The 14,473-nt window shown below is 36.6% G+C and overlaps 1 protein-coding gene across 3 annotated transcripts in view; it reads left to right on the forward strand.

Annotated features, from left to right (window-relative positions):
• TENM1 (teneurin transmembrane protein 1) overlaps nt 1–14,473 on the forward strand; it is a 3,721,864-nt gene that overhangs the window by 2,496,225 nt on the left and 1,211,166 nt on the right. For all 3 annotated transcript variants that reach the window (XM_044054336.1, XM_044054337.1, XM_044054338.1), the window contains one exon: nt 6,555–6,701. In XM_044054336.1, coding sequence (XP_043910271.1) covers nt 6,555–6,701 — 147 coding nt within the window. The remainder of the gene's footprint in view (nt 1–6,554; nt 6,702–14,473) is intronic.

The following is a 14,473-nucleotide window of genomic DNA, read 5'->3' on the forward strand; positions in this document are numbered from 1 at the left end:
ATGATCTTTAAATAATTAACTTAGTTCTATATGAAGGGATTAAAAATATTACAAAAAAAGGGAAATACATTCAATAACACTACTACTGGCAGTGATGATAGTTCTAAAAGAGGAAACATTGTTGCCTTTATGTACTTTATGCATACCAAACATGGTACCTAGTCTGAGGTTATCCACATGAATATTATCATATAATTAGCTATTGATATAACCCTGCATTAATAAATCAAGTAAGCTTAAATGAGTTTTTTATAACTATTATTGATGATACTTGGAGACACCTCACAATACTCAGCAGAATTAGTAAGCATTTCATTCACACCGCTAATGTAATCTTCTTGTTTTATAATAACAAATCCTCCCCTTGTCTACTTTCATAAATCTTAATTTTTTTCTTTTTAAGTCAAATAGCAACTTGATCTGATTTTTAGATAAATTAAAATGATTCCTTGTTGATTTCCCATGACATATTTTGATAATGTCGCTTTGACATATATTTTGAAAAGCTTGCAAAACTGAATGAAGGGGAGAGTTAAAACTAAAAGGTTTAATGAACAAAGAACAGAAAATAGTGGCTTTCATAAAATAGTACAGCCGATTTAAATTTCTTACAAATCATTTCAAAGTAACCACACTATTAACTATGTTAGCCCTTCTTGAAAATAAAAAGGAAAAACTTAACAAGAAAATGTTAAAGTGTAAAACAGTGAGAGTCTCATTAGTATAATTAATAAATTAATTTCCAACCATGTCAACATCAGTCCACAGATACAAGACCTCCTCTTCTTCATCTCCACCTTCCAAGGTAAGGAGTCCAAGCAACCTTCTTAGTGAACACATCGGTTTTCACCCACTCACTCAATCTTTCAGATCTTTGAAGCAAAAAAAGATCATCACTGATCCCAGGAGGTTTTATGATACCATTGTTAGAAATGCTCAAAACCTCATCATCACTCTCTTTGTTGGAAGTGATATCACCTCTGGACACCATAGGATATATCTTCCCATTAAAATATGCATCCAAATCTCACTTCAGTTCCTTATGTTTCTTTATTATGTTGATCTTAATGAATCAATAAATGGAAAAAGATGGTGTCATAAGTTGTCAGATTTATTAATAAAAGTACTATTATTTTTCAATATTATCCAATTCAATAGTTTCTAGGTTGAGAACATCATATGATATGGGAATTATGGAGTTTGTTCATGTTTGTAATTCTGCCCCCTACTTTAAAGATCATGCCTTAGCTCTCATTTTTTTTCCATGGGCATAATGGTTGAGGAACTGATTGCGGACTTGTTCTACAGATGTCTTGGTCAGCTGATAAAATTCTCCTTAAAATATCTTGTTTGAAGTACTTGTGACATTTGGGTGATTCATTTTCACAATTTTTATAGGATTAACTTTGATGACTCTTAGGCCAAGGTTTATTTCAGTCTTATGCTGTAAAATGTCAGGGATACTGGAACTTTGTTGGAGTTCTATCTGGAGTCTCTTATGTCTGATAAATTCACTTTTTCTTCCTTGGTTTATTTACTTACCTCTTTGAGCATGAGTAAGATGGTTTTACCATAAAACTGGTACTCTGAAAAGGTAAAAATCAAGGGCATCTGCATTGCAGGATGGCAGGCATGTGGAAGAGAGCAAATGTGGAGTGAACAGATGACTAAATTTTACAACACCACTTCTCATCCATTTGGAACTGTCTCACGTAACATATACCATCTATCAAAAATAAGAAATCAACAGTTATGACCTTAAGAACACCCAAAACCCTTTCCAAGATTTCACCTCCATTTATCCACAGCCTTGAAGGTACCTCAGTCAGTTACACCAAAGAACAAAAATATCACGGGGTTCTACTAGATGACTCCCTTTGTTTTCATTCACACATCAATAACACAACCCTTAAAGTGTCCCAATAACTAATCCAATCTCCTCACATAAGAAGAACATCATATAGTTAATATAAACATTTTAATTCCCAGGATTCACTATACCCTACCTCTGATGGCCACTGTCCCAATGAAAAACATGTCTTTTCTACTTATGACAGAAAACAATATCCTTTGTTTATCAAACGAGCCCATCATGGTGGTTATCACCATTTCCCCATCCAGCATGCCAACTGGCTCCCTGTTACATTTACATCTTCCTGTTTTCTCAACATCCTTACTTTCAAACTTCTTAATTCAGTTTCTGGCTTCCTCTCAGAAATAAACTCTCCAGTCATGATTCATCTTACATACTATGTAGCATCAGCACTTTTAAACTAATAAGACCCTGCTTTTCCATTGCTGTCTGTCACAAAATTAGCCCCTCTTCCTGGAACAATCTGTCTAATGATATTACAGCCATTGCAGATTTACCATTGTTTGATAAAAAGTTAAAAGAATATCTGTGCGAAGAATATAAATTCAAATGCTTCTAAGCTGTTGGATAATCAATTTCTTTTCTGTACAATAACTCATGTAATTGCTGAATTGTAATATATTGTTATATTTCCTATTAATGTTTACAGGTAGACAACACTGTACCATGTTGATGCCTTAAGCACTTGTACATAAACTTACTTTACTACCTCATTACCTCTGTCTTTGTATTCACTATTTATTTGTACCAATTATATACTTTGTAATTTCCATTGCATTCCGTTGTACATTGCACTTCTGTATAGCTAATCAGTATGCAGACATATATCTATCTCATATTGTCTTGCCTTAAGGTACTGGTAATGGCTGATAAAGGCTTAGTACCATCCCATCCATCCACTTAGAAAACATAAAGAAATAAACCTAATCACTCCTTTGAGAAAGAAATGGTCAATAAGAAGGTAATGTTCCTGTTCACCAAGATCTCTGCTATAGCTTTCCATCCCCATCATCTCAATTTTCATAGGAGTTAGACTTGTCATTATGTTGTGATATCTAATTCACAAGATTTAAATACAATGACTTGTGTTTTGTGCTAGGAACCTTATCCACCCACATGAACATTAAAAAAGATGAATCCTCTATCCTAGGAGTGCAAAACTTTTTCTTCCTGTTCCACCAAAGAGTTAATTATACAAACATTAAATATCTCCAATATATCAGTTCTCATTTCTATATTGGATACTTGTAGGATAAGGTGCTCCAACTTTATAATTGATTAACCATTGTACCTTAATAGGTTCACATATGATACTGACCTTGCGTACAGGACCAGTGGCCATCATGGAATGCAGATTCCAGCTCCTTAAAGTCATAAACACCTATACATACACACTACATAGAAATCTATCTGACTTCTAGAAAAAGCCAATGAACTTGTTTCCTAATATGGTTGACTAGACAGCTCCATAAGGAAAGTAATGACTGATATAGAAACCATTTATGCAGGTTTGATATGGACACCAGATAACTATATAGAGATCCTGTTTGTCAGTTAATGTTGTAACTATATTGGTATTCCAGCCTTAAAGTTGCACTGTGTTATGCTCTATAAAGTAGACTTAGTTTTCCACTAAAGTATTGATAAATTAGCTGTATAAATTAAAATGTACTTTTTGGACATACGTAGTCTTGTTACAGACAGGTATCTGCTTGGTAAACTTCTTCAGAACCAGCTCAAGGGGCTGTAAGTTGCATATCTTATAACAGCAGAGTACAGAATTATATTCTAATGCAGGTCTAGTAATGGTCTTATACAAGTTAGGAGTTAGTTATCTTTGTAAGAGAAAGTTTTATAATTTCTGACTTACCAAATTTGGAACGGTTTGGTATAAGAGGTCACTAACAGGAATGCAGAGTATTGGAGTGCTACCCCACCTCCTTTCTTTTGTACTCAGTCATTTCTTAGGATTCGGTAGTTAGGTGGTATTAGTTCAGATTCTTTTATGTGGGGCTTGAGCCAGGTTTCTGAGATGGAAAGAATGTCTGATTTATTGTATTGAAGCCAGGCATGGAGGTTTGGGATTTTATTACAAAGGCTTTGAGCATTTAGTGCTGAGAAGCGAAGGGTTTTGCTTGTTGTTTGGGAGGGATGGGTTTGTTTTCTGGAAATTTGTGTGGTGGATTGACTAGGGTTTTGGGGAATATCACCAGTGAGAAGAAAAGAGATAATGTGATTGAAGAGATATTTGGAGGCTTTGGGGTATAGTAGAGTGTTGGAGAGTTTTGCGGATTTTAAAAGTGGTAAAGTTGGATTTGGTGTTTTCAGAGTTAGATAGGAGTCAGTAGGGGAATAGCAAAGTAGTATTCTGGGGGTAGAGGTAGGGAGATGTAAAGATAGAGGAGTATGAGTCTATAATAGAGAAAGGTGTGGTAGTGTGAAATGGGGAGAGTGATTTCCTATTGTAGGTTGGGTGAGACAGAATAAGACAGTGATGGTTGTTAAAAGTGTTATTTAAGTGAGTAGTGGTAGGGGACTGGGTGTCATGGTATGGGTTTGTAGTGGTTATAGTAGGTGAAGATGAGATGGTATACTTGGGTTGTAGTAAGATGAGGTGGTTTAGTTAGAACTGTTAGCTAGTTTACAGAATGGTCAGATTTAGTTATTGGATTATGAGCGGTAGGTTATTGCTAGGATATATGATGGGAGGGGTAACCTTAGGGGGAATAATGGATAATCTAGATTGGGTAGTTAAAGTTGAGGGAGTGGCTAGCTAAGTATAAATGTAGAGGTGCTGGGGGTGGGTGGGAATTGGGGGTAGGGGAGCGGAGTGAGCCCATAGGGAGCCCTATGACTCGGTCATTTCTAAAGTCTGCGTGACACATATATCGCATGTGAATTGCTTGAATGCTAAATGTTTTACACTTGGAATGCAACATCATGTATACTGTCACAAGCAAAGAAATACCTGTTTTTTTCTTTGAAATGTGTCGCTATGGAAAAATTACTTGTTTTTGTCTAGATTTCTTAAGAGCTGTCTATGTAATGTAACTTTCTAAAATATTTGTTTTGCCATGAGTATCTTAAATATACCTACTGGAACTTTTCATCTTAGGCCTCTGCTGAAAATGGGTTTTGCCCATTCAAACTTTACTGGTCAACAAAGACAAATAAATAAGTAAATAAATACATTTATGAAGAATGATATGCTCGGTCCTTATCAGACCCATCGTTGAGTATACTACCTCCTTCAGTATATACACCTGACCAGAGAAATGCAGCAACTAGAATATCTGCAAAGGTTCCTTACAAAAATGATAGAGGGCATAAACACAATGTCCTATGTGGATCTCTGTACTTGGTCTCCTACAGACTAATGAGAGGTAATCTATACTTGACATAGAAGGCATCCCTGAACCCCACTATGATGAACCTTTTTCACATCCACAAAACAAAAAGCATCAGAACTCTTAGATCTAAATACCTAAATTTTGTTTGCAACTTAAATAAGACGTGTTGGAGAGACAGATATATATCTCAGAAAATTTGCTTTCTCTGGAACAGGATCTCATCGATGTGAAACAACGTCCCTCTCTAATCATATTTAAACATAACTTGGATCATTGGATGGGTAATTTAAACTTTACCCCTGGTCTGGCACCTATGTCTCTGATGGAAAGAGGCAGTCAGTGCATCCCATAACCCGCAATCACCCCTATATAAACTTCGAAAGCATACAATTTGTAGGACACATTTTGGTTGCATGGCTAGGCTTATAAAGGCTGTAGAGTTCTTAGCCTAGTGTGTATCTCTGAACCTATGAATACGCTGGCCTTAAGAAGTTAGCCATGAATATATATATATATATATATATATATATATATATATATATATATACATATACATATATATATATATATATATATACACTATCAAGGTGCATTGCTGCTGGCATAGTCCTTTCTAAATATCTTAAGCCTTTTTTATTGAGTTGGGTCTTGGAAAATGGAATGTTTTAAGTGCATTTAAGAGGTTACAGTGATACCTCTCTCAAGAACAGTTTACATGCAACAGATCTAAAAACTGTTAAGCATTACTTTCTGGAGGAGTTTACTAAAAAGCCTACTAACTATATAGCTCACAGGCTTGTCAGCAACTAGGCACATTTCTGTATGCTTTGAGTTTGTGGCCTTTTTCATTTCTATAAAGGTGCAGTTCTCCAGGTTCATGCCTTGAATGCAGTAATACTTGTAATAATATACTTTATTTGACAGCATAAAATGCAAACTTGTAAATTAATTGCTCTTTGATTATCACTGCTATGGTCCTTTTTAGGAATTTGTTTTCTAGTTTTGCTGTGATTCCTAATAGATGTCATTAGGTTTACAACCCATATGCTACTAAAATCATTTTGTATAGTAGATTAGCTTACTGTATCGAAATCAGTTAGTTAAACAATCAGTCATTCTGAGCTAGTTACATATTGCCAATATTTCATGGAGCTGAGTTGCTTGGAAAAAGATTTGACCTGAGAAAGATTTGACACTAATTAAAAGTGAACATCAGATTAATAATGGACTTTACATTATCATAATTAAACTGGCTCTTGAACTAATATTTAATTTTCATTTATTGGATGCAGGCTGATTTGATTTGCCTTTGCATTTTCTTTTCTTGACAGATGGCTGCCCAGGTTTGTGTAATGGGAACGGTAGATGCACTTTGGACCAGAACGGATGGCATTGTGTTTGTCTAGTCGGATGGAGCGGCGCAGGTTGCAATGTCATCATGGAAATGACTTGTGAGGACAGCAAGGACAATGATGGAGGTAATGTATTCTCAATGTGCAATCGGACGCACTTCTCATTTATCTATACTATAGCGAAGCTTATTGATGTAAGTCAGACTTTTCTATTGGTCTTCACCTGCCACACTTTATATTTTCAACAATAAACAGTTTATATTTTAAACAATGCAGTTGCAGAATTGTTCAGTATATTTTTATCTGAGCCTATATCTTTACATATTTATACAAATGAGTGTTGATATAATGTTTTGTTTTGGGATAGTTTGACATTTGTTTGCATGTTATTTATGAAATGCATTTCTATTAGATTTCTACAGTATCACAAGCTACCCAGGGTGCTTAGAAATGTGTTTTCTATATTTACCACATATGTGAAATAATGTAAATAAAATTGATTGTTACAGAGCTCATTAAGTTATAGCTGTGAACCAGCTGCATGTGAATGCTTTTTTGTTTGTCTTCTTTAATAGATTTTCTTTTCATGTACATTCCATGTACATTTCTGCTGAATCCATTCCATTTAATGCTATTCTTGTCATTTCTACTAAGCTGTATGCCACGATGGCAGAGAGCAACAAGGGCTAGAATAAATTAAAAATAAAAAATTACAAGTGCCATTCTATACTAATCACAGCCCTTGATGTTTATGTTATTCAACATATACATGTGTGGCTGGGTATAGGGGGGGGGGGTGCTTGAACAGATGTGAAATGTCTGCAGTCCTGACACTGCTCAGTATTGCAGAGAATGAAACCCCCCAGAGCGAGGTCCCTTTGTCCAATACTACACTGACTAGGATAAGCAATTGCATGGTTCTGTTAATTTAAGTGTTACCAAAAAGTTCAGTCAAGTGAATACACTGTTATATATACATATATCTAAATCATTCCTTATTCCTCTGCTTCAGAAATCTACTATATGACTCTCATCTTAAAGAGCTGTAGCACTGACTAGGTTATGGCTGCATTATCTCTTTTACATCTGCTTTATTTAATTTAGCTTACTTGATTAACGTTTTCTTTAACATGAAACTTGCATGTTTTGTCTCACATTGACTTGTTAATTAATGTCACTGTTTTATGCAAGAGACTTCACCTCAGTCTGACTTATCAGATCAGTGTTTTATGCTGGAAAATGTATTGTTTAATATTCTCTTCTTGCCCATGACTTATGTAATGTTGCATTTTATAGTGCAAAGAGACTTTCTTTCAGTAGTCATCTACTACCATCCCTCAGATTCCTGATACAAGGAAGGAAGGAATGGCACGCACTGTGCACATTACAGAGGTGAAGGGGAACCATGATGATGCTAGTTATACCAGAACTGTATACCTCAGGGTCAACCACAAGTATAAACAGTTACAGGTATGGCAAAGCCTGTGGTTACCATGATCCCGCAGATATACATTAAGCTAGTCCTGATTTATGTTCATAGGTAGTTACAATGAATGTGGTGCACAGCACCATTAAGAAGCTTAGCCCAAATTCCTACTTCTAAAGCATTGTCTGTTTATGTGGCTTGTTCATTCTCATACAATAGGAAATAAAGGTAGAACAATTCAAATCCTATACCCTTGAAGCTGGAAGTATCTCACTAACAAGTCTAAAGCACTTACTGCCAGATGTGTATTCTTTGCAGATACTATCATTTTTTTTCAATATGCTTGAATTATACTTGAGGAGTTGCATATGTATTTGCATATCTATATTTGTTTGTTTGTTAATTGGATAGGGAATTGGATCTGAGCTGGACTTCTTATTACCATGATGTTGGCCCCTTTCAAACACATAATATAATGCAAATCTGTCAGTACAAGAAGGCATACCAATCACAATGACTGACTTGGCAGTCTGCTTGTAAATCTAAATTTGTGCTGTATATATCGACACTCTTTGCAGTTAAATGCAGTCTGAGCAAATGTGGTACATGCAGGGGTTATACACAAAGCAGATAATTTATATGCTGGAAACAGTACAGATATTGTACAGACAGGGAATTTACAGCATTGAAAAAGAATATCTGTCACTACAGAGAACTGTTCATGTTTTATGAAAGAGTGGCAACATTTTAGCATGGGAGCTCAGGTAACAGTAAAGGAGCAATCCAAAAATAAGTAAATATCTTTCTGTCATCTGTTTTGTTGTAGTTTCAAAACCCAGTCAACTGTATAGCAAAATCCTAACATGTATAAATTAAATAGGTGCAATTTAGATTGCTTATTAACTAATACAATATCATTGCATTATTCCATCTCTAAAATCTTGTTCATTGCATCCATGTCAAAGAAAGTATATATCAGATACTTAGTGTGAAAATTAAGCAAGTCGCCTTATTTTAATCATGAAATAGTTATTCACATCAACCAACATATGAACAAAGTTATGCACAGTTTGTTTGTGTCTTTCGGGTTTTCCCAGTTAGGGGTCGCCACAGCGGAACTCCAGTCCGCTAATGATTGGTAGTTGATTTTTACGTGCCGAGTTACCAGCCCTGAAGCACAACCTTCAATGAAGGTACGTCCATTCATGCATGTCTCCACGCAAAAGACGCTCTAGCTGAGAATCAAACTGGACAGCATCTTACTGTGAGGCGACAACGCTACCGCAGCACCACCACAGCGGGATATGAACAAAGTTATGCACAGTATGTTACTTATTTACATCATATGAACTCCTTCCATTTTGTTTTTTTAAGAGCGTGGTTCCTGTAGCCCCATGTCTAGTCCTCAGTGTTATATATCTTTCCATCAGTGAGCAAATGTCACATTTATTATTCAGCAAATGGTGGCTAAAGGGTAAACCTGAGTGCTTTTTATAGGTAACATGTTAACTTACTTGTGGGCAGTTGCCCTCCTCTGGGAGACCAGGTGATGAATGTTTCATTAGCTACAGCCATATTCCTTTTGCTCTAATGTTGTATACTCAGATGAAAAGCATATACTTTCTGTTCTGAAGAAGTCCTGCAGCATTATTGGGATGAAATCACTTAATTATCCAAATAAATGCCATTTCTGGATTCAACCAAAGGGTTTTTTGGCCTTTTATATTTACCCTAGACAGTTGGAATTTTCAACTACTTTTGGGACATTACGTGAGTCCTTTTGGTTTACTTGTTTGGTTGTTTGGACTACAGACTCACATACTCCCTTTCTGTTTTTTGAATATACTTTTTTTCCTGATTACATCAAACTAGTTAAATTCACCTACAACATCTGAACATTCGGTTAGGAAGGAAGATATTTCTTTATTTTATTGCCTAGTAATTTTTACAATATTATAATGCATTGCTTGGAAGTAATGTAATAGCATGTTATGAACAACATCACAAAGAATTCCTTTATTCTGCTGTCATTTGTATTATTTTGTCCCAGAAAATTACAGAAGAGAGAGAATGTAAACTGTGTAAAAAGGTCAGTGTTTGTTATTATATTGTATTATATTATATTATGTTACATTATATTACTTTAAATCATATAGTAGTTTCAGCAGAAAATGGCGTCATGTTTGTAGTAGTATGCCCTGTCTGTATAGCACATATCTTTCATTACCATTCCTCATATCTCACCATCAGTATTCAGAGTCATTGAATGACTCTGTGATGTAATAATTTACTTCACACTCAGGTGGCCTGCTTTCTTTGTCCACTAGTTTGCCTGTAGAAAATGATATTTTAGTGTATTGGCTGTACTTTTGTGTTTAACCTAATAAGCATGTTTTCTCTCCTGCTCTTTGTAATTCTTCTTGAGAGGTATAGCACTGCTCCCATACCAGTATCATATACCACTGCTCCCATACCAGTATCATATACCACTGCTCCCATAGCAGTATCATATACCACTGCTCCCATAGCAGTATCATATACCACTGCTCCCATAGCAGTATCATATACCACTGCTCCCATAGCAGTATCATATACCACTGCTCCCATAGCAGTATCATATACCACTGCTCCCATAGCAGTATCATATACCACTGCTCCCATAGCAGTATCATATACCACTGCTCCCATAGCAGTATCATATAGCACTGCTCCCATAGCAGTATCATATAGCACTGCTCCCATAGCAGTATCATATACCACTGCTCCCATAGCAGTATCATATACCACTGCTCCCATAGCAGTATCATATACCACTGCTCCCATACCAGTATCATAAACCACTGCTCCCATACCGGTATCATATACCACTGCTCCCATACCGGTATCATATACCACTGCTCCCATACCGGTATCATATACCACTGCTCCCATACCAGTATCGTATACCAGTGCTCCCATACCAGTATCGTATACCACTGCTCCCATATCAGTATCATATACCACTGCTCCTATAGCAGTATCATATACCACTGCTCCCATAGCAGTATCATATAGCACTGCTCCCATAGCAGTATCATATAGCACTGCTCCCATAGCAGTATCATATAGCACTGCTCCCATAGCAGTATCATATACCACTGCTCCCATACCAGTATTGTATACCAGTGCTCCCATACCAGTATCATATACCACTGCTCCCATATCAGTATCATATACCACTGCTCCCATACCAGTATCATATACCACTGCTCCCATACCAGTATCGTATACCATTGCTCTCATACCAGTATCATATACCACTGCTCTCATACCAGTATCGTATACCACTGCTCCCATACCAGTATCATGCTTCAGTTTCTTAACATTACTTTCCTGAAAACAGATGAAGCTCCCATAACCTTTTCAATACTCGTCTGCCATGTCTCTTACTGCTTGGTACCTTTATTCCTAGATGGGGACCAGAATTTAAGATAGGGCTCTAGCTAGGCCCAGGCCAGTGATCCAATATAACCTTTCTGTTCTTGCAGTCTGTACTCCTAATGGTGTAGTCCAGCATGTTACTAGCTTTAGCTACAGTTCAGTTTTTACACAGCAGTATGTTTTGATCTGACTAGCACACCAAGGTCTTTTGTTCCTGATCTGTACATCATAGGGGCATTCCTCCATGTTGGTATTCCGCTTAAGGACTAATAGAGCTCAGGGTAAATAGTTTATAATTCAGTGCATTAAGCCTTGGATGGCCCTTGATAGCCCCGTACTGCTGGTCTCCTTGGGTCAGTTTGAGTGCCTGTGCCTCCATCTTCCACTGTCTCTTTTTTCTTAGTGCTGTCATCAGATAGATGAATCCTGTACACCATGCCATGTACCTCATAAGGTATGATACAAAGATGCCAAAAAGCATGGGATCTAGGACAAACGTCACAGAGTCCCAGTAATCACTTCTCTTTCCTTTCAGAGAGTCCCACTCTCTATTTTCACAGTTCCTTCAAAACGGAAATGGTCATGAATGTGCTAACTGGTGTTTTATGTAATTAAGAAAAACACGCATTGAAAATACTTCATTTTCTCAGCAAACAGACCTGGTGAGCTTTGCTAAATCTCTGCACTACTCACTTTCCTTTTATTTCCCAAAATATTGGCTTAGAATCTCATGGTATTGTACCTTGTGTCATTTTATAGTTTATGAAGATGTTGATGACGTCAGTTTGTAAATAATGAAATCGGTAGAGCTCAGCTTTCAGTCAGACCAGGAGGTTACTTCAGTACAATGGGAAAAGAATTATTGGATTGTATTCCTATCTAAAATGTTGCTGGAAACAGAAAACATTCAATTAGCAGTCTTAGTTTATTTATTCATCTCTTATTTCTTAACTGGGTAGGTGAGCTGGTTTGCTAACCATTTTCAGTCATGACCCTTGTTCATTGAGCCGAAAATAATACACTTTCCAGTACACAACAATTTACTTAAATTATTAACACAAAAAAGCAGCAACAAGCACATTTACTAAGAATAATATTTTATACATAATACAGTATTTGGGCAATATACATTTTGGTGCAATTGTAGTTTTTAAACAAAGGTGGCAGTTATTAAAGTATGGCAGTTAAGGTTGTATAAATATATCCATTGTCGTTCAAATGGCTTCATTTTTGCAGGTGTTCTTTTAATGCACTTTTTAAAACATTCACAGTTTATAGTTTCTTACTTCATTGGGTAGTCTGTTCCATGTGGTTGGTCCAACTTTGGAGAAGGACATTTGCCTATAATGAAATTAAAAGGGTGGGCAGACTGAGCAGTAGAATGGCATGGAGAGAAACAGGAAACCAGTAGGTTTTAGGGTCTGATGGCGATACTCTGATTGGTCAGATCCAAGGGCAAATCTACAGATCCTTGTTTTGAGAGCTTACAGTTTGTGTTGCAGACTAATGGGAAGCATGGCAGGGGCAGACTGTATTCTAGTTTAGAAACATGAATGCTTCAGGCAATAGCAGTTGTGCTATGGAAGATAGAATTACTAAAAGGGCTACAAGGCATAAAACAAATGTCCTACATGGAGCAACTCAAAGCTCTATCACTATAGTTGGTAGCCTACAGACTGCTAAGACCTAAGTGACCAGTGTTTTAACACACAAGGCATTATCTGACACATTACTGATGGATTTACTGCACAGTAGCAAGTCAGATGGCATCAGAAATACTCTGTCTAGGGATCTAAAGCTCTTCTGCAACAGCAGCAGAATAGTCTGGAGGGATAGGTATATCTCACAGAAGGTAGTGCTGGTGTGTAACAGATTCCCCATCCACATAAAACAAAGTTCATCTATCCATTTTTCAAGCACCACTTAGCTCTATGAATAGGAAACTGAAAATTTACCCCAGGGCTGCCCCTTGTACTAATAATGGACAGAAGCAGCTCTTAAATTCTTAATCCCATTTATGGGTCCCCTCAAATTATCTGCAGTATGATCCCAGTAATTCCTGTTAGAGGTAATTATTGACCATAGGATGAGTAAGGCCAGTCTATAACCAAATGGGATAGGTTAATTCAAACACTAAAAGGGAAATTGTCTAGGCTTAAAATGGCCCATGAGGACAGCTAGCCTGGTACTTACCTACAAACGTATATGAGACAGGGATTCTGTAACATAGATTTAAACACCTTTATTGAATTGTCACTTGTGACATAGGCGAATTTACAGTTATACAAAAGTAATCAAACTGTATTAACAATTTAACATTAACAAACACTATACTTCACATTGCTATGTATCATGTAACCTAAGCAACATTGCATAAATTATTCAATTACTGCCCCCTTTTTTTAAACAAGAAACATCTTTATTAAACCATCACTTGCAACATAAACAATCATACATTTATATAAATGAAAACAAACTACACCGACATAACCCTAGTTGCAAGCATTTTACATCACAAACCATACTGACACACCCCCAGTTACAAACATTATGCATCACTTATAATCTACCCAGTCATTTTTAGTCAAACATTGCATAGCTCATTTAAGTCCTGCCTTCTTTTAAACCTCATTCCTCCTCTGTAAGTATTGTTCCCACAATTCACATTTTTTTCCAATGTAGTTTGCTCCTACCCTTTTCTAAAAATTTCAATTTCGGTCATTTTATCTCTGTTAGTGTGTTTACTACTTCTAATATAGTTGGGTTAGATTTTGATTTCCATTTTCTAGTAATTGCTTTTTTGGTAGCCACCATAATTAGACACAGCAAGGCCTTACCATGTCTAGGCAATTCCGATTCTGTATCATAGCTCAGAAAAATCATCTCCCTCATCATACCAATCTGCCCACCCAGCATCTCTGACAGTGCATCCAGCAGAGAATCTATAAAGTCTGCCAACCCACCACACTCCCCAAAAATATGTGCCCAAGTACCTCTTTCTTCTCCATCACACCTCCAACATTTGCTGTCTACCTGAGGAAAAATTCTCTGG

The sequence above is a fragment of the Protopterus annectens genome, chromosome 13.part0 (assembly GCF_019279795.1).
Source record: "Protopterus annectens isolate FY-2018-M chromosome 13.part0, PAN1.0, whole genome shotgun sequence".
NCBI lineage: Eukaryota > Metazoa > Chordata > Ceratodontiformes > Protopteridae > Protopterus > Protopterus annectens.